The sequence below is a fragment of the Nylanderia fulva genome, unplaced genomic scaffold (genome assembly GCF_048542155.1).
Source record: "Nylanderia fulva isolate GAGA-0341 unplaced genomic scaffold, ASM4854215v1 Scaffold168, whole genome shotgun sequence".
NCBI classification, from domain to species: domain Eukaryota; kingdom Metazoa; phylum Arthropoda; class Insecta; order Hymenoptera; family Formicidae; genus Nylanderia; species Nylanderia fulva.
In genome coordinates, this window is record NW_028189923.1 from 34,226 (window position 1) to 57,847 (window position 23,622).

Below are 23,622 nucleotides of genomic sequence, written 5' to 3' on the forward strand. Positions count from 1 at the left end.
TTTATATTATTAATAAAAATAAAATATAATTTTTAAGAAAGTATTATTGATGGTGATTAATTTTTGTAAGGAACTTGCTGGCGAAAGATATACTTAGTGTTTTTTTTTACATCTGTGACGTCTTTTTTAAAGGAATATATTTTAATGATTAAAGAATCATGATGATGAGGGCTTAGTGTTAAATATCATTTACATCTTTTATATTTTTAAATATAGTTTTATATTTTCTAATAAATATATTCTGATAATCTTAAGTCTTATAAGTTAACGCGTTCATCGAATCGTGTTCTCCTATTAAAGAAAATTTTACTAAGCATTAGTCGAATCGTGTACATCTTGTAGCTTGAAAGTAATAACTCTCATCAAATTTTAATTAGCGTTATTAATTTTCTGGATGTTCAGGTACAGACCGCCACTTAATGGTGTTGTCGTAGGAGCTTTTGGATCAATTACCATTGGTATCAAAGTCCTTTCGCATGGCGTCACTTCGTATTTGCTCAAAATTTTAATAATCCCAAGTTTTGTTTGCAATAATCCCAAACGAGTACCTATGGTAGTATTATGATAATATACATTTTTAAGAAGTAAATTTTCTATTCACACACATGCACGCACACATACATACGCTCACAAATGTAAATGTGAAAAAGAATATAGGCAAGAGTGGAATAAAATTGTCCCCCGAGTGGTATAAAGTGGTATCTTATACTTATCTCTGCAATTAGTGCTTTGTTATCTGCGTGTAGAATTTTACTTTTTTATTACTTCTGCCTCTGCCCTGCTATTACGTAAGTATTTGCTAAAATGATTGGACGTTTAGCAACATAATATATATTTAATTTTCTAATTATCTAATATAAGGTAATATAAAATAATATAAGGTAATATGTTATAAAGTAAGCTTCTTGTTTCATTTCACTGTACATCCTGTGATTACGAGAGATATTAAAAATTATTAAGTTATTATGTTGGTAAGACCCAGTTTTACTATATACTTCAATGAATATAGAAAATTCATAATAAGATAGTCTTCTCGTAGCCATTTTTTTTTTATAAAAATAGAGCGGTCGGGATAAAATGGTAAAGCGTTCTGGACGTTCATTTTATCCCAATTTTTAAATGCGTTACTCTGCGTTTTTGTTACAAATACAAAAATGCCAAATCATTCTCGCACAAAATTACAACAAAGCTTGAGCTTAACTAAAATTTCATGCTGTATAGTAGCGCCCTTATTTTGGAAAAATATCGATAATTATCGACTGACTTTCGAAGATAATTACTGATATTAAAGAGTTTTTGCAATACTGTCTTTTAGATACGGTGAACGCTAAAATCACATTATTTTGATCGAATCTTTGCAGTAGTCGTACATTCACGTTAATTATAAACCTTATTCAGTCAAAAATAACATCACACATTATTTGAATAGCGTTACGGTGAAAGATGCACTGCGCAATTTGTTTTTCGATCAAAATAACGTGACTTTAGCGTTTATCGTATCTAAAAGCCGGTATTACAAAAACTCTATTTTGAATTCCACATTATCAATTATCCAAGTCAAATGTATTAGAAATCTATGTATACATGGCACTCATGGAGTCATTTTTTGCTACGTTTAATACTATAGATTTAAACGTAAATATATATTGTTGTTTTTCACTTTACTATACCTACAACGCACAAACACACACGTACGAATCGTAATACAAACTATACTTTTATATTAGACTTAATTAGAGAGTAATAATGCTTTTTTTTGTGTACCTACATCAATCCTAAGGAACTTGTTTTCATATTTGTACGAAATGTATGTTTTTTATATAAAGCACATATTATGCTGAGTTCATAGCTCGTTTGCTATTCAAGAATCATTTTTAATTTAAGAATCCATATCGAAATAAAAATAAATAATGAAAACTGTAATCTTTTAATTATTTTTCGTTTTTTATATGAAATCGGAACTTTCTCGAATCATTGATGTATGTATGTACGTATTGCAATTGTAGAGAAGCATTTTTAATTCTGCCAAATTAATGCGACGAAAAACTAGAAGTACAAACATAATAATTTTGTCGATAAAACAGACAGTCGAGGGGGTCCCCTTAAAAAGAAGAAAAAAATATCATTTCAATTTTGCAAAATTTGAGAAAGAAAGCAAAATTTATATACACATAAAAAGCTGTATCATTTATCCTACTCTCTCCTATATCTGGAAATATGTTGATAATGAAAAATTAAGTGATTATATTTTGTTATGAAAGTGATTCTCTTACCTATGCATTGGCGCGGGCCTTCGCCAAATGGGAAATAGGCGCCTGACGATATATTACGTTTGTTCTCTTCGCTGAATCGTTCTGGATTGTATTTCTTCGGATTGGGAAAGTATTCCGAATCGTAATGCATGCCGAGCATCGATATATAAATCGGCGTACCTTTTTCGAGAACCAGATCGGAATTCGGCATCTTGTAGGTCTCTGTTGTTATGCACTCCAAGAAGGGTAATGTCGGATATAACCTCAATGTTTCGGACACCACCATATCCAGATATGGTAGCGACATTACCTGACACAAGAAATCATCACATTTACATATATATACAAAGTGTAATAGCAAAAACATATATGGAATATTCCATCAAATTCTCTAACCAATTTGAAAACGATTTTTCCTGAACGAAAAAGTCGAAACAACTAATTTTCAAATTATAAATGATTGAAAAAGTTTATCCTAAATGAAACTTTGTGGAGTTAAAATATTAAAAAAACGACACTACATTCTTCAAATAATTTTAAGTAGAATATGCTTTAATAGAATTTTAATTTAAAATTTATTACAAGATAATGATGGCAAAAATATGGAACATAAAAAAAATAGATAGTTCAAAATGAGGTGTCTTGTTAGACTGTTGGTTTTATCTATTTATAATAATTTCAATTTAAAAAAAAAAATTGTGTTAAACTGTGAGAAGAGGCGACACAAACGCCTATGGATATTAAGAATTTCTCGCTTAGAAACGAAGAAATAATTTACGAGGTCCAACATCATAAGATCATATTACGGCGAATACTTTTATAAATTAAATATGACAAATTGTAACACGCATAAATTTCTAATAAATTCTCGACTCGAATTAACGGACTATTAGTAAGTTTAAGAATAGGATGATTTTTTTGTAAGAATTATAAATTACGTAACACTGTTATACTGAGGAAGACCGCATGCGGTTGAAACGTTTATATGGAAGGTTTTTTTGTAATTTTAATATATTGTTTATGAAATAAATTTTAATTGGATACAACATCTTAAATATTGCTCGATAAGTTGGCCTTTTTGAATACATTTGTTGTTTTATACAAATACACGAGCGAATAGAAATTTTAATTGATATAAAAAAAATATTTACCTATAAAATATAATAATATAATATAATAATTCATTACGCCATATAATGAAAATAAACAGGATATAAATAAAAAGATCTGAGATTATCAGATTTGTAAACTAATGTAAAATTCCTAAATAAGATAATGTTTAAGAAGATACTAACACCGTCTTGTTTTACCGAAAAAATGCTCATTTTTCTGCACTCTTTTCTTTTTATTGGTTGAATGGATTAATAAGTGATTTTCCACGATTAAAGTAAATATATAAAAATAAAGTTGGAATCTATCAATTTTACGTAAAAAAGGAAAAAATTAAAAATTTTTTGTTTTTAACATACTCAATAGGTTCTAACTTTTTTATATGTAGTTCAATCGTGAAAAAGCATTAATGATTCTATAAAACCAATAAAAAGAAAAGGAAGCAACAAAAATAATCGTATTATCAATAAAACAGAAGAGCGTTAGGATTTCCTTAAGGGAAAGAATATAACATATTATATTGATAAATACGTAATAATTTTTCGACGTACCATGTCATATGTGATACTGTCATTAGCTTTGTTGAGAGCGTCAAGAATTTCTTTCCTAAGTTTATTTTGAATCTCTGGTTGTATCGCGAGTTCATATAAAGTAAAAGTCATAGCCGTAGAAGAGGTTTCAAAACCGCGGGTAAAAAAAATAGCTGCTTGCGCTACTAGATCGTCACCGTCAAAATCTAAAATTAATTCACAAGTCACTCATTAAACTTTTGCTCTCTCTCTCTCTCTCTCTCTCTCTCTCACGTCAACTTTGTTTTAGTCAGCTAAAACTCTGTCTCATACACACATATGAATACATTACATATATTACATACATTAGATTTCACGCGACACGTAGACATCGGCTTATGAAGACTGTGAAAGAAATAAAAGACGAAACCGCATATAAGGAGGAAATTAAAATAATGGTCAAGAAAATAGTTCGAGAAGAATTTGGATGCATTAAACAAGAACTAGAAGACTTGAGAGAAATGATGCAAGGAGGAGTGTGTGAACCAGCAGGAGGAACTCAGAAAAGTTATACTGAAGCAATTAAGGAGAAGAAAAAAGAAAATATTATAATTGTCAAACCCAAGGTACAACAGGAGAGTGAAGCAACAAAAAAAACTGATAAAAGAAAAGGTAGATATCAAGAATATGGCTATGAAAATAACGAAGGAAGTAAGAGAACAGTGATTCTCGGCTGTGAGACTGGAGAAGAAATGGAAAAATTAAAGGCGACAGACAAGCCAAGTTGGGCGAGAATTTTAAAGTTACTGAGTCACCGCGGATGAAACCTAAGATAAAAATTGTCAATATTGGCGAGGAAGAAATAAAATTGAATGATGATGATTTAATAGGTACGATTAAAAAGCAGAACAAAATGGATGTGGAAAATGAAGAAATTCATATGCGGATAGTGAAGAAAATAGTTAAAGAGAAAAGAAATGATAAAAATCAATCCGAAAGAAGAGAAAAAGATGTGTATCGTAATAATTGAAACAGATGAAGAGAGTCATGAAGTAATGTTGAGCAAAAGGAAACTAAATGTAGGATGGAGAAAGTGTCCTGCATTCAATCACATTAACATTAAAAGATGTTTTAAATGCTATGGGGTTATTATATAGAAAAAAATTGTACGTGTAATGAAACATCAACGTGTAATGTCACAGACGTGCAGGAGATCATAATGTGAGTGAATGTACAGCGACAAAAAAAAGATGTATAAATTGTGTGTTTAAGATTAAAACATACAATTTGAAAATAAATGATGAACATGACGCACTTGATCCGGAATGTCCGACTTTCAAGAGAGCGATACAGGAGGAGAAGAAGAGGGCCGGCTAGGAGGAAGCTAAATAGCAACTACAGAAGGAAACGGAATTAATACTATATACAAATGCGCAAAGTTTGATGGCGCATCTGGACGAGATACAGCGTCAGATTATGAAGAAAATGAACCCTGCGTTCGTAGCATTATCAGAAACTAGAGTGACTGCTGAAATTGAAGACTTTGAAATGAACGTACCAGGTTATAGTATGATTAGATGTGATGCTGAAAACAGAAATATAGGAGGGGTTATTTTATATATAAGGGATGATATTAAAATATGAGATAGTATTTATTAATAAAAATGTTAGAAGCGAATTGTTGGTGTGCTGCGATTGAAGTAAAAGATAAATTCAATATAAAAAAACTGTTAATCTCCGCTCGAATTATTGTGTTACAATAAAAATAAAATCTCGACGGCAATCGGAGCCTGTGCGGATGACATGCACAAAATTAATAAATTAAAATGAGATCTCAAATCAAACTCATTTATTAAATTCTAAACGTTTCGACCCACTTCGGGTCTTCTTCAGTAGCTGCAAAATACAAAGAAACAAAAATAGAAGATAATCGGTACAATCAGAAAATTATAAACTCGTATACATACAATCCGCAAATAAATTAAATATCATTCTCCTCCCTATTCAAACCGTCCGGCCGTCGAAGTGTCTCCCTAACGGTGACCATCGTCAGGAAGGAAGCAGAGCAGTGACTCCCTTACCAACACTAATCAACATAGTATAAATTAAACGTAGAACAATCCACAAGAATTAAAAATTAAAAACCGGGAAGAACACTCACCCCGACAGCAAAAACAGAGAGAAGACGATGCTACACGTGACACATCACTCTAACGACTGTGTGGTATTCTACCTCGACACAGTCGATACATATATACGCAAAAAACAAATATAAAAATAAAATATGAAAATAAAAATAAAAATAAAAATAAAAACAACTAAACTAATCGGCACTCATGTCAAAGGTCTAACAAAAAAAACCCGGCTATGTATAATCACAAAGCTAGATTTTGGTAAATTTTTCTATTAACAGATCAAAATTCTCGTTTAATTTATCAGTGTCGCTATGTAAATTTAAACTATTCCTCTGACGTTTTATGTGGATCATTTCGGATATCAAACGTTTACCTAAAAAAGGCTCCTCGTCTAAGACTTTTACATCCTCCCAATTAAATTCATGGTTCAATAATCTATGTTCCGATATGACTGATAATTGTGACGCGTTTCTTTTTATGTTGTTGCGATGTTCTTTCATCCTAGTTTTCAACAATCTACCCGTCTGCCCTACGTACGACGCATCACAATCCATACAATCAATTTTATAAACTACATTGTTATGGAGTTCCCTTGGTAACTTATCCTTGTGTACTTTGATGAATTTACGGAGACTGTTAATTGCTGTATATGATGGAATGACATCCAAATCACGTGTAATGTCCTCGATTCTCTTCGATACATTATTAATATACGGAATATTAAAGTACGAAACTTTTTTCTGCGTTAGAATCTTGTCATTGCATATATTTGCTCTATTGTTATGCAACTTATTATTATAGCGGAAGAACAACTTTTTTAACCGCGCTTGCAATGTTTGAAATATCAAATTGAGAGGATAATTATTAGACAAAAGAACTCCAATCATAGACTCAAAGTTAACTTTATGGAATTTCGGATGAGATAGCCAAAAAACTCTATCTATGAGGCTGATAATGGTGCCTTTTTTATGACAGAGAGGATGCTGCGATTCAAAATTTAAATATCTACCTGAATACGTCGGCTTATGAAACAAATCAAACTCAATGCTCCCATTATTTATAATAATGGTGACATCTAAAAAATTCAATCGGTTGTCAACCCCTTCTTCCATAGTGAACTGCAACCTAGGATGGAAAGAATTGAAAGTGTTTAAAACAATTTTAAGCATGGAGGGTGGGGCCGCCAACGCGATATCGTCAACATATCTAAAATAAAATGGAAATGATAATGGAATCGCAGCAATCGCTCTACTCTCCAAATCTTGCAACGTGATATCCGCAATGATCGGTGAGAGGGGGGAACCCATAGGCGTGCCAAAAGTCTGTTGATAACATACATTATTAAACATAAAATAAGTCGAATTCATAATAAAACGAATTGCCAATAAAAATTCATCTCGTGGAATAATACACTTTTTTTCAATATACCCCCATCTGTTAATTAAACTATCAATAGCCATATCCAATGGTACGTTGGTGAACAATGATGCAACATCTAGTGAAACTAGCTTCACATCACTATCCACACATAAACCATTTAATTTGTTCACTAATTGGAAACTATCAGAAATAGCCGAATCAGGTTTCGGAATTGCCTTATATATTATCTTATGTAAAAATTTTGCCAAGTAATAAAGAGGTGTATTCCTAGATGACACGATGACACGTAAAGGGCAATTCGGTTTATGCACCTTCGGCAGACCATACGCTCTCGGTAAAACCCCGTCCGTGCAGTTCAGGGATTTATATGTTGTTGAAGAAATGTAATTCTTCATTTTCCATCTCATTAAAATTCCGTGTAATTGATTAATTAGGTTCCTAGTCGGATCTTTTTTAACAACAGTATAAGTATCCCGGTCAGCCAGCAAATCACACATTTTGTCCATGTACATATCCCTGTTCATCGCAACCGTGATATTACCCTTATCCGCCTTCATAAATAAAATATCGGGATTGTCTTGGATGAATTTACCCGTCAATTTGTAAGCCTTACAAAAACTATTTTTTGTGTGAGCTTTTTCTGACATGGAAATATGGAATTTATTTATTATGGGAAAGGCTCTATTTCAGACTGCAGATCGTTTTTCCACAGGGAGTTTAAAAATATTTTGTTCCATATTTTTCAACAACTCTATGGTGGTTTTATCTTTGTCAAATACTGGCAGACAAAAATTCTCTCCTAACCGCAACAAATCGCGAATTTCATACGGTATCGATACGGATGATAAATTTAAAAACCATTTATCTCTTTTGTCAGCAACATCAGGATTTAAAGAAACAAAGGAAGTCGGGTTCAAGGAAACGCTGAGAGACTGAGACGGCCCTGACTCACATGGCCTTGAAGAAAATTCTTTCGTACACGTGTAATAATATTGGATAGGACGAATATTCCTATTATTGAATTTATTTTGTTTATCTAAGAGCCATCTAAATTTATCATCCAGTCGAACCCGCTCCTTATTATAAAAATAATGTAATGATCCGCTTTGCTCACCGAAAAACCCATCACAATAACACACTGGGAGATCTATCATGATGTAACGAACGAGTTCATAAATATCTAATCTGACTTTGTGCCTCTGTCTATGAGCATCATAAATTTCATTTCTTAAAATGTCTTTAATAGTACGTCTTATAATAAATTTGTGTTTCAATACAGACTTATAATGATATAAATTATTAGCATAACGAGAAAAAAACATAAGATGAGACGGTGTAACATCCTGATTTAAACAATCTTTTAAAAATTTAATTTGCAAGTTTAATCTAATCAGACTCTTGTTTAATTTAATCCAATCCTTCAAATGTTTGACCGTGCTCCAATTAAAACTGTGTCCAACAAATTGGAAGAAATTTCTCAACGGACGCATTATTACAGCCAGCGTAAATTCAATATAAAAAAATTGTTAATCTCGGCTCGAATTATTGTGTTACAATAAAAATAAAATCTCGACGGCAATCGGAGCCTGTGCGGATGACATGCACAAAATTAATAAATTAAAATGAGATCTCAAATCAAACTCATTTATTAAATTCTAAACGTTTCGACCCACTTCGGGTCTTCTTCAGTAGCTGCAAAATACAAAGAAACAAAAATAGAAGATAATCGGTACAATCAGAAAATTATAAACTCGTATACATACAATCCGCAAATAAATTAAATATCATTCTCCTCCCTATTCAAACCGTCCGGCCGTCGGAGTGTCTCCCTAACGGTGACCATCGTCAGGAAGGAAGCAGAGCAGTGACTCCCTTACCAACACTAATCAACATAGTATAAATTAAACGTAGAACAATCCACAAGAATTAAAAATTAAAAACCGGGAAGAACACTCACCGACGACACTGATAAATTAAACGAGAATTTTGATCTGTTAATAGAAAAATTTACCAAAATCTAGCTTTGTGATTATACATAGCCGGGTTTTTTTTGTTAGACCTTTGACATGAGTGCCGATTAGTTTAGTTGTTTTTATTTTTATTTTTATTTTTATTTTCATATTTTATTTTTATATTTGTTTTTTGCGTATATATGTATCGACTGTGTCGAGGTAGAATACCACACAGTCGTTAGAGTGATGTGTCACGTGTAGCATCGTCTTCTCTCTGTTTTTGCTGTCGGGGTGAGTGTTCTTCCCGGTTTTTAATTTTTAATTCTTGTGGATTGTTCTACGTTTAATTTATACTATGTTGATTAGTGTTGGTAAGGGAGTCACTGCTCTGCTTCCTTCCTGACGATGGTCACCGTTAGGGAGACACTCCGACGGCCGGACGGTTTGAATAGGGAGGAGAATGATATTTAATTTATTTGCGGATTGTATGTATACGAGTTTATAATTTTCTGATTGTACCGATTATCTTCTATTTTTGTTTCTTTGTATTTTGCAGCTACTGAAGAAGACCCGAAGTGGGTCGAAACGTTTAGAATTTAATAAATGAGTTTGATTTGAGATCTCATTTTAATTTATTAATTTTGTGCATGTCATCCGCACAGGCTCCGATTGCCGTCGAGATTTTATTTTTATTGTAAAAGATAAATTGTATAAGGGAGTGATAACAGTAATATATCATTCACCGAGTTCATCGCATGGTGATTTCGTGAGATTTCTGGAGGATATAATAAAAGAATTAATACGAGGAGAATGTATAGTAATAGGAGATTTTAACATAGATATTATGTTGGATTCATCTTATACAAGGAAGTTGCAAACGACAATGTTGAACTTGGGCATGAAACAATATGTAAATAAACCGAGAATGACGAAAGATAGTAGAACAATTATAGATTTAATTTATGGTAATAATAAAATAGAAGTGCAAGTAATTCATGAACCTAAAATAACGGATCATGCGTGGTTAAAAGTTGATCTTAGTGCGAATAAAATTAGTAATAAATACAGAGAATTTAGTGCTAGGAATTTTAAAGAGTTTAATGTAGATGAATTTATTAATTTAGTGGAAAATAAATTAGAAAAAAGCAAGGATATGTGTGAATGTCAGTGCAAGAGCAAAAAAACGTGACATAGTAAAATCTATAGGTAGAGATAAGTTAGAAAGTCCAGGTAAAAGAATTATTTTTGTTATTGAAAGCGAGGGAATAATGGAAAATTTTGAGATGGTTAGAATAAAGCAGTTAAAAAAAATTGTTATGGAACTACTAAAAAAGAAAAGTACGGAAGAGGGAATAACTATTGATATATTTAAAGCAGTATTGTATGTAATAAAGGAGGAATTTATTAATATAATAAATAACTCTTTAAGACAAGGTTGCTGTCCAAAAGGTTGAAAAACGTCTACGATAATCGATAACCGATAAACGATAACCGATTCCAAAAATAGAAAAAACCAGAAAAGCAAGTAAATTTAGGCCTATTAATATGTTACCAGTATTTGAGAAAGTGTTAGAATTAGTAGTTAAAAAGCAAATTGAGACGATGTGTGTATATTTATTTTTAAGATTTTAAAGAATATGTTACCAGGTCAATTAAGAAATAAATTAACAGTAATAGGAAATGACAGTGAAAGACAGACGCGATAAGCAGGGAACATTGTAATGCAATTTTGCAGAACAACGAATGCATAGAAGAGTATGTTTTATGAAGGAGTGAAAATGTTTAATACCTTACCAGCTGAAATGAGATGAATTGATGAGTTTGAAGCGTTTAAGCGAGCGTTAAAGGAGTTTATTGTAATTAATGTTAATTTAATTTGTATTTTACAAATAGCTGAGAAAGCTAATAAAAATCAATCAATCAATCAATCTCTCTCTCTCTTCCTCTCTTAAGCAAAAAATATTTTTTACTTACTGAATCCTTCGATATTCTGATCACTGTTTTTCAGTTCGATAAGAATATCTATAAGATCATTTTTCTTCACACCAGACTCCAAGCGTTGATTTATTGTCTCCCAGAAGACTTTACGTAGGAATCTACTGGATTCTCTGCCGAACGTCTTTATACCAGCCAAACGAACTATATGTGGAAAGAAGAACATCGCCAATATCTCAAAACCGCGGACGTAGCTGCACTCGAAGATTATTTTACCATACTTTCGGAATTCGGCGTTCGGATTATTCAACGAATTTACATTGAGTCCGTATGCGGTGCAACCGATCATGTCCGTAGCGAATTTAGCGGTTAAGTCTTTCACGTCTATCTCCTTTTTTGCATCTGTCAACACAGTAATGCTAGATTTGAGATATAAGTATACACTTTGTGTAGGAGTAATATCCCTGATAAAAAAATCAATAAAAAAATAGAAAACAATTGCGTCGTTTTTAATCGTAATCGTTTATAATTATGATTAATAACAATTGATTACGATACATTTTCAATCATGATTATCAATCAATTCCAACAAAACGATAAAAAGCAATATATTATATAAGAATATTATCGTATATACATATATATATATATATATATAGATATATAGATAAAGAATTTTATTGACTATAAGAATTTTATCGTATTCTAACAACTGAATCCGATTAATAACAAAATATGAAAGAAAACGATAAGAAACAATAACATTTCTTTCAAAATATGAAAAATAAAACAATATGTTATGATAGGAAACGATAAAATTTTTTACAAATCCTATCGGTTCCTAATGTTTTCTATCGATTTTTTTATCATGGATATGTAAGCATCAATTCGTAGAGAATGAATTGCCAATTGCTGATACCTTTGATACATGCATCAAGCTCGGCTCGGTATTCAAGGCAGTGCTCATTCCAGTAAGTATTGTATATATATAGTTCAATGGATGTACGTATGAGATCGGTAAGCTCCTTTCCATTACGACTTAACTTGATGCACATCTCAAATTTGATATCAGCGGTCAATCACATTCTGTGTGTGTGAATTGATTTTAATATATATTACTTATATGTATATATATAAAGTATACTTATACGACGAAAAAGTCAATTTGGATATTCTTTCGAATGTGATCCATCAAATGAGCATCGTAAGAACTTAAAGCGTGATAAAAAACAAATATAAAATAATATTTTGCCACGGCAAGTTTGGTATTAATTTTTTTCATGTGTATTGAAATTTTATAAATTATCAAACACATACATTTACATAAGAATAACTCATTTAAATGTTGTCATGGTCTTTATTCTGACTAGTCTTCAAAAGATTTTAAGTATTGCTCATCTTTTTTAGGAAAAAAAAAACAAAACTTTATTTATATTTGAAATAAAGCAAATTATTTTCACTAAATCAGTTACACGTATTACATTTACAGTAAACATCGATCATCTATACTAATTTCTGCTGGTTACTTCACACGATGAACATGAACATAAGTAATAATGGCTACTGTACAACCAAATGCAGATCCCTTGGAAGCTACTTAGAATTTAGGTAAGCTTCTATACAATGCGACTACCGATTAAAAAACATGTATTAATTGGGCACAAAGTGTTAAATTATTTTCTATAAATTATACACATCCTACAAACGGAAAAGAATGTTTGAAAGTGCCATCTACTCGAGGATGCAGCAATTCAAATACATCAATTAATCTTCGATATTGATGTAGAAAACCGATCAAATCGATCGATCATTAGCCGAAAAAACATAGTTTAAGTTCCAAAAATGATTAATGGAGAATATAATTTTGGCTATGTACTTATTCTTATATATAAATTGAATAACACTAATACAATCAACGAAATAAGAGTGGATCGAGACATAAAGATTTTACAAGAAACATTCCCAGATATATTTTCCTACTGCAGTTAGTACTCCTCCACTTTTGGAAAATATAACTTAAAACTAAAATTTGGTTTGGTTTAAGTTATATCAGTGAAAAATAAAATTGTTCATAGGGGAGCGGAATCTACCAAATTAGACAGCACTTATCATAAGTTTTTAATTTAAACTTTTGCATAGAAAGTTGTAAATCCATATGAAACCTCGCTTCGTGTGGAAAAATATAAATCCATGTGGAAGCTCACTTTGCGTTAAAAGTGTGTGCATGGAGCACCGTGTGTTGCACCCTCCCTGTAGGGAGGGGGGGGGGTTTCACTGCCAAAAAACCAGACACATAGGTTTGAGTTGAACCTTTGCATGGAAATTTGTAAACAAGTTGCCTTCACTTGGACACAGTTTAAATGGACACAGTGCAAATGAACACAGTGCAAATAGATATGAAATTTTCTACACGGTTTAATAGGACACAGTGCAAATTGACACGAAATTTGCTACACAAAGTATTAGACTGTTAAAATATATACAATTAATTTGTATACCATTAATTTACACGCCATTCATGTGTACACCAAAAGTTGTACACCGAAAGTTATACACGGAAAGTTCTACACGGAAAGTTGTACACGAAAAGTTCTACACGGAAAATTAAGAAAAAGATATATATTTGCACACATGATACTATTGTCTACAAACCGATTGCCTACAAGCTTTATTGCGCACAAATAAGAAATTAAGAGACAACATACGTTTGCACACAAACTATTGCACAAGCTGCATTGCATATATGATATCGTACTATTGAATCAACAATTGCCTTTTTAAAATAATTCTTTAGAATGGAATGTTGCAAACGCGTGGAATGTTGTGTGGAACCTCGCCTTCGCGTGGAAAAATGTATGTGTGGACACAGAGGGTTCCGCCCCCTGCGGGGGGCTCCACTATCTAAAAACTATACAAATAGGTGTAGGTTGAACCTCGATTCGGGTAGAAAGTTGCAAACCCATGTGGAACTTCGTCTACATGTGGAAAAGGTTGGCAATCAATTTGTAGGCAATTGGGGCCCTCCCCTTTTCGTGTAAAACTTTCCGTGTACAACTTTTGGTATACAACTTTTGGTGTACAACTGAACGGTGTACAAATAAACGGTGTAGAAATTTCGGTGTACAAATAAACGGTCTATATAAATTAACAGTCAACAAATTAATAGTGTATATCTGAACAGTGCCTAATATTCTGTGTAGAAAATTTTGTGTCCATTTGCACTGTGTCCAACTGAACCGTGCAGAAATTTTTGTGTCCATTTGAACTGCGTCCAAATGAACTACTCCCGTTGTAAACTTATGTGAAATTACTAAAATTTAAAATTTGATTTGGGGTTAAATTATAATTTGCGATAGTGTACGAGCATGCAAACCACTCCACCCATATCCCAGAAATGAATTATAGGTGTACAAATAAGTTTGTATTACATGTGCATGCAAAGTGGCACTTTCCGTAAGCGATTTCTGTACGCAAAATAACAATTTGTCAACATCTACCTACAAAATATTCCACACATTTTGGGGTGAAATGGTAGACCAGTGGGTTAAGTCGTAAGACAGTATTCCTAAGGTCCCAGGTTCGAATCCAATTTGAGTCAATCACCCCACATGCCTGCCAGGAAAAAGGTGAAGAAGGAGGAGATGGAGAAGTGAGGAAAAAGAGGGAGGCAGGTTCGGCTGGAAGGAGAAGGAGAAAATGGAAAAAAGGAAGGAGAGGAATTGGAGACAAGGAGTAAAGAGATGGAAGAAGGAAGAAAAGGGAGAGAAGGTGTGAATGAAATAAAAGGGACTGTAGAGGTTTGGGAACGCTCCTATCAGAAAAAAGCGCCAGAGGGGATTGATATGGAATTGTAATGAGTGATTAGAGGAGGATTGTAAAGGTTCGGAAACGCTCTTATCAGAAAAAAGCACCGCATATGTAACATATTGTAACGAGAAAAGAAGGATGTAAGGGGTTTGGCGGTCCCTTGAAAACGCCCCGGCAACCTCTAGGGGAGTCCGGAATAAACTTGAATTGAATTGAATTGAATATTAAATATTTTATAATTTATTATGTTACTGTTACTTTTTTCACTTTTAATGAACAGAGAAATTGAACTTTATTTAAAAAACCACTCCTCAATGTTTAAAGTCGACCAGACTGGCAATAATTTATTATTGAAATTTATTTATTGCAATTTGTCTTGTGAAATTCTTTATGTCTCGACATTATATAATATGTATATATATTTGATAAATTTTATCGAACATACCGTCCACCCTCAAAGATTTTAGATGCATGTCTAAATTCTCAGCGCATTCAAGCATCAACTCGAACATTTTCTTCAACTTGCCAGACGTAAAGATCGGGGTCAACTTTGTTCGTAACATCTTCCAGGCTGGATTTTTTAGGAAGAAGAGATTAGCATAACCCAAACGATCATTTGGATCAGGAGAACCGTGTCGATCAGCAAAGTAATTAAAGTCCTTTACTAAGATATTTTTGATGATTTCTCGATCGCGAATTAAGAGAAAGGGTTTGTCTAAAACGTAGAAGCCGATGTAAGGTAGTCTCTTTGCCTGATCATAGAAATTCTTCATGAGATAGCCAGGAGATTTCTTTAACAACGCGCATTCAGTGAAATTGCCCAAGAACGGCATCGGCGAATTTATTTGTAAAACGCCTCGTCTCTTCCAGTAGTTGAATTTGCGAGTCATGTAAAAATAGGCGGCTACGATGAGAGCCGTTAAAGCTATCATGCCGTCTAAGTCCCAGTAGGGCGTAATAAATGCCATTTTGACAGCTCGTGTTTATAAACAAATTTATTCTCTTTATCTACAAAATAGAAGATGAATCGATCAAATTCATCGGTTTGCAGACTGAAAGAATTTTTAATAATATAATATAATAATTTATTAAAAATATATAAATAACATATAAATAATATATACAGGGTGTTCCAAAAGTATGAGTACTCCTGAATATCTCGTGAGGACGACGTTTTTAAAAAAAAGTTAAGAGGTAAAACCACTCTAGAGGCAGAAAAAAGACCTAAATTTGACTATTTATTTTGGGAGTATGACAAACGGAATAGAATTCCTTTTCAGAGGGAGCTTTTTTTTGTAAACAATTTAATGCTCATTTTTAGAGCAAAAAAATCAATTTATTTCTTAAAAAGTGCACCACTTCCACAAAAATTAATTAAAAAAAAACGCTACGTACTTCCAAAGCCAATTGTATATAGATTATACATTTTTTTAATTTTTTGTTCCAGAACTCATACATGCCGAGAAATCCGTCCTCCCGTTCAAAAAAGCTATTTTCGACGACGGGCTCTGTTGCCGCCATTTTGTATAAAAATGACAATAAAAAAAAATTGTTTTTCATACTTCAATATGTGTTAAATAAACCCTCTGAAAAGAAATTCTATTCCGTTTGTCATACTCCCAAAATAAATGATCAAATTTAGGTCTTTTTTTCTGCCTCTAGAGTGGTTTTACCCCTTAAATATACAAGTTTTAGGATTTGAACGTGCGCACACGATGGTGCTCTTGAACTTGACCTTAAGATCAAATCAAGGTCAACTTGATTTTTTTAAATGGGACTATCTATTTTTGATATCAGAAATAGAAAGAGCGGAAAATTTCACGTTCAAACATATGTTGTGATGAAGGATCAGGATGACCTTCGGGGGTCATTTTAAGGTCGAAATAATTTTTCCACGATTACGCGAAACAATTGGAGGAGATTTTTAAAAAAATAACAAAACTCCGAAAATAGGAAACTTCGTATCTAATAATCGACGCACACCCAAATCATAATGTGGTACAGCTCCATCTAGTTGGTACTATATTTGATTGAAGTTATCCTCTCCAATCCATCTGACAGCTGGGATAATTTTATGAGTCACTATGTCTTCGTATTTAGCTGCAGTTAAATTATCATTGATAAAAAAAGGACCGATTAAAATATCATTTAGTACTTTTGCCCAGACATTCAATTTTTGAGGGTATTGTATTTAAGCTTCCAACATCTAATTTAGATTACCGTTTAATTGGTAATGTCAATATAATTACAGATTCTAGTCTGATGTTATTTTAAATTGGATGTTGGAAGCTTGAACGCAATACCTTCAAAGATTGAATGTCTCTACGGGAGTACTAAATGATACTGTGATCTCATGGTGAAATGTATTACTTAAAATCAGTTAAAAAATAATTGACTAAAGAATGATAATGACGGATTCTCTCTTTTAACTTGATGCTTCTGAATTACAGCTGATCTTTTTAAATTTATCGTTTGTCACTATCCGAATAAAAATTTTCCTCTAAAAAACTATACAAAAAATTCTTTAATTATTTTTAAAGGACAATGTTAAAAAATCCCGATTTTTGACCCTCGGAGAAATGGATAAAATCTATTCCATACATTTTTCACACATAAATATAAACCAAAAAATTTTCCACACATAAATATAAATATAAACTACACATAAATATAAACCTAAGACCGCAGAGAACTTTGAGGAAATTTTCTGGCAAACTGTTTGACTTGCTAAGTAAAATGTTAAAACGAGACCACTTTTCAGTTTCTAACGTTGATCCAAATGCAATGAACTAATTATCTTCTCACAGCTTAAAAGCCTAAAATAATCTGTAATAATAAATGGAAGGCATTTGAAGGTTCGTGCGTGCGTGCGTGCGTGTATGCGTGCGTGCGCGTGCACGTGCCTTCTGCATACTTTTTCTGCAAGTAGGATATCCAATAGTATAAGTAATATCACACACATATTGCCATGTTATCAATAATGTCGAAAGATCACGTCAAAGATCGTTAATGTCGCTTCAGGAAGATTCCTTTAGTTTTTGACCATTTCATCCCAATCACATCACCCATATGGGGAATATGATAAGCTTTAAAGCTCAGAACTGAATCTTCAAACACCTTCTATTCATTATAAGATTATATTAGGCTTTTAACACCTTATTTATCAAGTCAAACAGCTTGCCAAAAGTTTTCCGCAGAGTTCTTCACGGTCTTAAGTGTATTTTTGATTTGTATTTATGTGTGGAAAACATGGAATAGGTTTTATCCATTTCCCCGAAGAACAAAAAATCAGGATTTTTTAACATTGTCCTTTGTTTTAAATATTTATTCCCTCCTTTACTCATAAGTTATAAGATGGCACATCTTTGAGACGGAGAGAGAATAGCCTTGCTCATGATGCGCGAATGGGGTCATCGTCAGAGGTCCTATAATGAAATTAAGCAACATTTTAACAAAACTTTTCGTAATAAAGGCGTATCCCTGTGAAAGACTACTATAATGAGGACGATCAGGCGTTATGAAGAAACTGGTAACAAAAAAATCATGTGAAATTAGAACGACTAAAATCTGCAATGACCGAAGAAATGCAATTGGATATTGCACAATCGTTTATTGAAAATCCTCATAAAAGTCTTCGTAATATAAGTTAGCAACATGATATAGGCGTAATGTTTGTGCAAAGAATTACGAAACAAATAAAATTTTATCCGCATAAAATTCATCTTATACAAGAGATGAGTGAAGATGATTTTGATCGTCGGGTTGAATTTTGCGAAATTATGATGGAATGAATAAATGCTGATCCCAATTTTGTTTTTAACATTGTGTATTCAGACGGCGCTACATTCCAGTTAAACGGTAATATCAATAACCATAATTACAGATTCTGGTCTGATGTTAATCTATGTTAAGTGAATGTTGGAATCTCGAACACAATACCCTCAAAAATTGAATGTTTGGGCGGGAGTACTAAATGATACTTTGATCGGTCCTTTTTTATCGATGATATATTAACTGCAGCCAAATACAAAGACATGCTGACCCATAAAATTATCCTAGCTGTCAGACGGATTGTAGGGAATAACTTCAATCAAATATGATACCAACAAGATGGAGCTGGACCACATTATGGTTTGGGTGTGCGTCAGTTATTAGATACAAAGTTTCCTAATCGATGGATTGGCAAAAGAGGGGAAATCGTATGACTAGATTTAATACCACTTAACTATTACTTATGGGGTCACCTGAAGAGCAAAATTTACAGTACGTCACCGAGAAATTTATAAGAACTTTGCTAGAGAATCCTTCAAGAAGCTGCCCTTATCAATCCAGATTCCATCAGAAATGCAGTATCTGCCTTCTATGATAGAATAGCCCATTGTCAGACTGTCAATGGTGCATATTTTGAGCATTTATTATGAAAGAATACTGTATGTTATGCTGGTGTTTGGCTGGATCAAAGATCGATCTTGCCTTAACCGACTAGATCAAAAACCGATCTTGTCTTAACCGGCTGGATTACAAAGATCGATCCTCTGTTGTACATACAAAAACACACCCGATGCACAAAATCTGACCAGTAACCTTCCCGTGGTGTGCATTGGATAATACTAATGCTGGCGGTACTGTACCTTTTAAGTCTTGTAACTTGTAAAGTACTTGATAAAAAATACTTAATTATTGTAGTGTTTTGGAAAACTCTTGAGATAAGCTATAAGAAAATCTATTAAAAATTAGGAGATTCCATTAAAAAATTTCAAGTTGACCTTCAAAATAATCTCTAAATTTGACACCAAAGTCAAAGTCAAGATCACCGTCGAGAGTATCTTATTTTAAACTTTACAACTTTTGCAGGAAACATTTTTCTCTTAAATGATTTATTTTCAAAATATTTGATCGTTCCGGAATTTTGGAGACACTCTTATAATTTGACTTCTATCCTTTACATTTGATCCCCGTGTAAAGGTCAAATTATCTCACCACCAGATATCCTTTTTGTACGCTAAAACACTTATACAATCATTTTTATTTTTTTAGAAACCCACTTCAATTGCTTCGCGTAATCGTGGGAAAATTATTTCGATCTTGAGATGACCCCCGAAGGTCATCCTGATCCTTCATTAAGACCACATGTTTGAACGTGAAATTTTCCGCTCTTTCCATTTCTGATATCAAAAATAGATAGTCCCATTTAAAAAAATCAAGTTGACCTTGATTTGACCTTTTAATTTGACCTGAAGGTCAAGTTCAAAAGCACCATGCACACGTTCAAATCCTAAAATTTGTGTATTTAACTTTTTTTTCAAAATGTCATCCTCACGAGATATCCAGGAGTACCCATACTTTTAGAACACCCCGTATATATATAATATATAATAATATAATAATATATTAATGAATATTTTCTTACAAACTTTTACTCAAAAGTTTGAAATAATATTATCAAAACTGCTATAGTATAATAAAAACAGTTTATATTAGTAATGAGCCATAGCAATAAATGTTTACGAATAAAAATTATATATATTTATTTGTGTGTATATGTATATATATATATATACATATATGTGGGTGCACGCGTGCGTGCGTGTGTGCGCATGTGTGCGTGCGCGCGTGTGTGCGTGTGCGCGCGTGTGTGCGTGTGCGCGCGCGCGCATGTGTGTGTGTGTGTGTGAAAGTGTGTGTAAACAGGGTGAGAAAAAATATGGGACTGGTAAAATATCTCTGAAAGACTGATGACCTTACCTCAATATTTTTATGAACAAAATATTGAAAGGAATTATTTGGTATAAAGTAAACGGATAGTTGTCTTTAAGAGAAAGTATATAATTTACAACTTTATACCAGCCAAAATTAGATTCTTTATAAAAACATGTCATGATTTGATAGAGATCCATACACATTAAAACAAGTTATGCTCAAAAAATAAAAAAATGAAATTTGGCCGGTATTGTAGCAGCTATATATTTTTTCTTAATAACAACTTATAATATAACAAAAAAATGTTAAATAAAAAATTCTAGAACTCAAGTTGGTGTACTTGATGGTGACATTGAACTTGACCAAGAAATATAATTTAAGTCATTTCAAGGTCAACTTTATTTTTTTTAATAGAATCACTATACATACTTGTTTACATAAATTAATTCCTGACAATATTCTGCATAAAATGTTATAAGAGTAAGATAATCAAAAAATTAATAATTTACGAGATATTTTATACTTTAGTTCAATGTAATCTTACATTAATTATGAAATATTTCATAAAATTTTCATTTTTGACCTTACTTTAATTTTATGCACAAAATAATGTGAGGAATCGACTGAAGTAAAGAAAAGATATAGTTGTTATTAAGAAAAAAATATATAGCTACTACAATACTTACCAAAATTATATTACTTTTTGATTTTTTGAGCATAACTTGTTTTAATGTGTACGGATCTCTATCAAATTATAACATGTTTTGATAAAGAATATAATTTGGCCGGTATAAAGTTGTAAATTATATACTTTCTCTCTTAAAAACAACTATCCGTTTTCTTTATACCAATTGATTTCTCTCAATATTTTGTTTATAAAAATATTGAGGTAAGGTCATCGGAAAATGAATATTTACAGTTTATGTAAGATTATATTAATCTAACGTAAAGATATCTCATAAATTATACACTTTTTGACTATTCTATTTTTATAACTTTTTAGATGAAATATTACGAGAAATCGATTTATGTAAAAAAATATGGTGGTTCTATTTAAAAAAATATAGTGGAATTTGAAATGACTTAAATTTCATTTTTAAGTCAAGATGAATGTCACTATCAAGTGCCCTAATTTAAATCCTACAACTTTTGCATATAACAATTTTTTATATATTTCACTCTTTTTGAGATATTTTACCGGTTATATACTTTTTCCTCACTTTGTACACACACACACACACATACACACTCGCATGCACTCACGTACAAGCACACATATACGCACGCACGCATGCACGCGCGCACGCACACGCACACGCATTTCAGTTTTTAAAAATTTAATATCTTAAAACAAAATCACATGTCAATTTTAGTATTTTTCTTCAATCAAAGTAGAACACGACAATTTGCTTTTAACAACTAACTTGTATCGTTGAGTGAAGATATGTGTTAAAAACCAAAGTTACGCGACCTGCTATACTATTTTTACTAGTCACGGTGACAGAATAAACTAAAGTGCAATATATGTCGTTATATTTATTACTTCAGATATCTCGATGTGCTATTTCTTTTTGATGCGATATCACTGATGAACCGTTATCATTTAACATTGCTTATCTTATACATGCAATTCTTAATAACGACATTATTACGTTGTTTATATTAGTCTCTTGTTTGCTTAAGAGTCAGTATTTTTGTATAAAATGGTAGAATAATACATTTTGTAGAATTTTTAGATTGTCATTGATTAATAGTGTAGTTTTTATTTCTAATTAACATATATAGTTACAATTAATTTCATGAAATTTATGCAGAATAATAGCAGCAAACATTAGTATAAAACATGACACGTAAAACGTATGGATATAAAAAACAATTTGCTCTCTGTAAAGGTAGTAGTAAAATAGTAGTCTATAATAAAAATATCAATACGTACTTATTAATTCACAATGAATAATAATACTTAATGTTAGAACAAATTCTCTTGCTAATTTTAACAACTTTTGCAGGAAACATTTTTCTCTTAAATGATTTATTTTCAAAATATTTGATCGTTCCGGAACTTTGGAGACACTCTTATAATTTGACTTCTATCCTTTACATTTGATCCCCGTGTAAAGGTCAAATTATCTCACCACCAGATATCCTTTTTGTACGCTAAAACACTTATACAATCATTTTTATTTTTTTAGAAACCCACTTCAATTGCTTCGCGTAATCGTGGGAAAATTATTTCGATCTTGAGATGACCCCCGAAGGTCATCCTGATCCTTCATTAAGACCACATGTTTGAACGTGAAATTTTCCGCTCTTTCCATTTCTGATATCAAAAATAGATAGTCCCATTTAAAAAAATCAAGTTGACCTTGATTTGACCTTTTAATTTGACCTGAAGGTCAAGTTCAAAAGCACCATGCACACGTTCAAATCCTAAAATTTGTGTATTTAATTTTTTTTTCAAAATGTCATCCTTACGAGATATCCAGGAGTACCCATACTTTTAGAACACCCCGTATATATATAATATATAATAATATAATAATGTATTAATAAATATTTTCTTACAAACTTTTACTCAAAATAAATGATAATCCTTAAGAGTCGCCAGTAATAAATAATGAAAATCTCTCCTCCAATTTTAAAGTCGACAAGACTGGCAATAATTTATTTTAAATAATTAGTTAAATTACAAGACATCACATTTTACTCAAAAGTTTGAAATAATATTATCAAAACTGCTATAGTATAATAAAAACAGTTTATATTAGTAATGGGCCATAGCAATAAATGTTTACGAATAAAAATTATATATATTTATTTGTGTGTGTATATGTATATATAT

At 32.0% G+C, this 23,622-nt stretch overlaps 1 protein-coding gene across 3 annotated transcripts; it reads right to left on the minus strand.

The window, feature by feature from the left end:
- Positions 1–178: 178 nt before the first annotated feature.
- LOC114945549 (cytochrome P450 6k1-like) lies at positions 179–22,295 on the minus strand. Of its 3 annotated transcripts, none has more exons than XM_085481039.1 (6): positions 22,205–22,295; positions 15,526–16,088; positions 11,313–11,675; positions 3,914–4,098; positions 2,274–2,562; positions 179–548 (listed from the first exon to the last, which is right to left on the minus strand). In XM_085481039.1, exons 2-6 carry the CDS (start codon positions 16,046–16,048, stop codon positions 370–372), a joined length of 1,539 nt encoding a protein of 512 aa, XP_085337165.1. In that variant the 5' UTR covers positions 16,049–16,088; positions 22,205–22,295; the 3' UTR covers positions 179–369. The 3 variants fall into 3 exon arrangements, with proteins under 3 accessions (XP_085337165.1, XP_085337166.1, XP_085337167.1); XM_085481040.1 differs by having other exon boundaries at positions 15,526–16,132; XM_085481041.1 differs by lacking the exon at positions 22,205–22,295 and adding an exon at positions 22,141–22,162.
- Positions 22,296–23,622: the final 1,327 nt, after the last annotated feature.

Excerpts from the sequence above, each read along its gene's own strand:
- LOC114945549 (XM_085481039.1), bottom strand. The coding sequence starts at position 16,048 with ATGGCATTTATTACGCCCTACTGGGACTTAGACGGCATGATAGCTTTA. Across the intron at positions 11,676-15,525 it reads AAAATCTTTGAGGGTGGACG|ATGCAAAAAAGGAGATAGAC; the intron begins GTATGTTCGATA and ends CTGTGTTGACAG. Across the intron at positions 549-2,273 it reads AGGCCCGCGCCAATGCATAG|GTACTCGTTTGGGATTATTG; the intron begins GTAAGAGAATCA and ends ATACTACCATAG.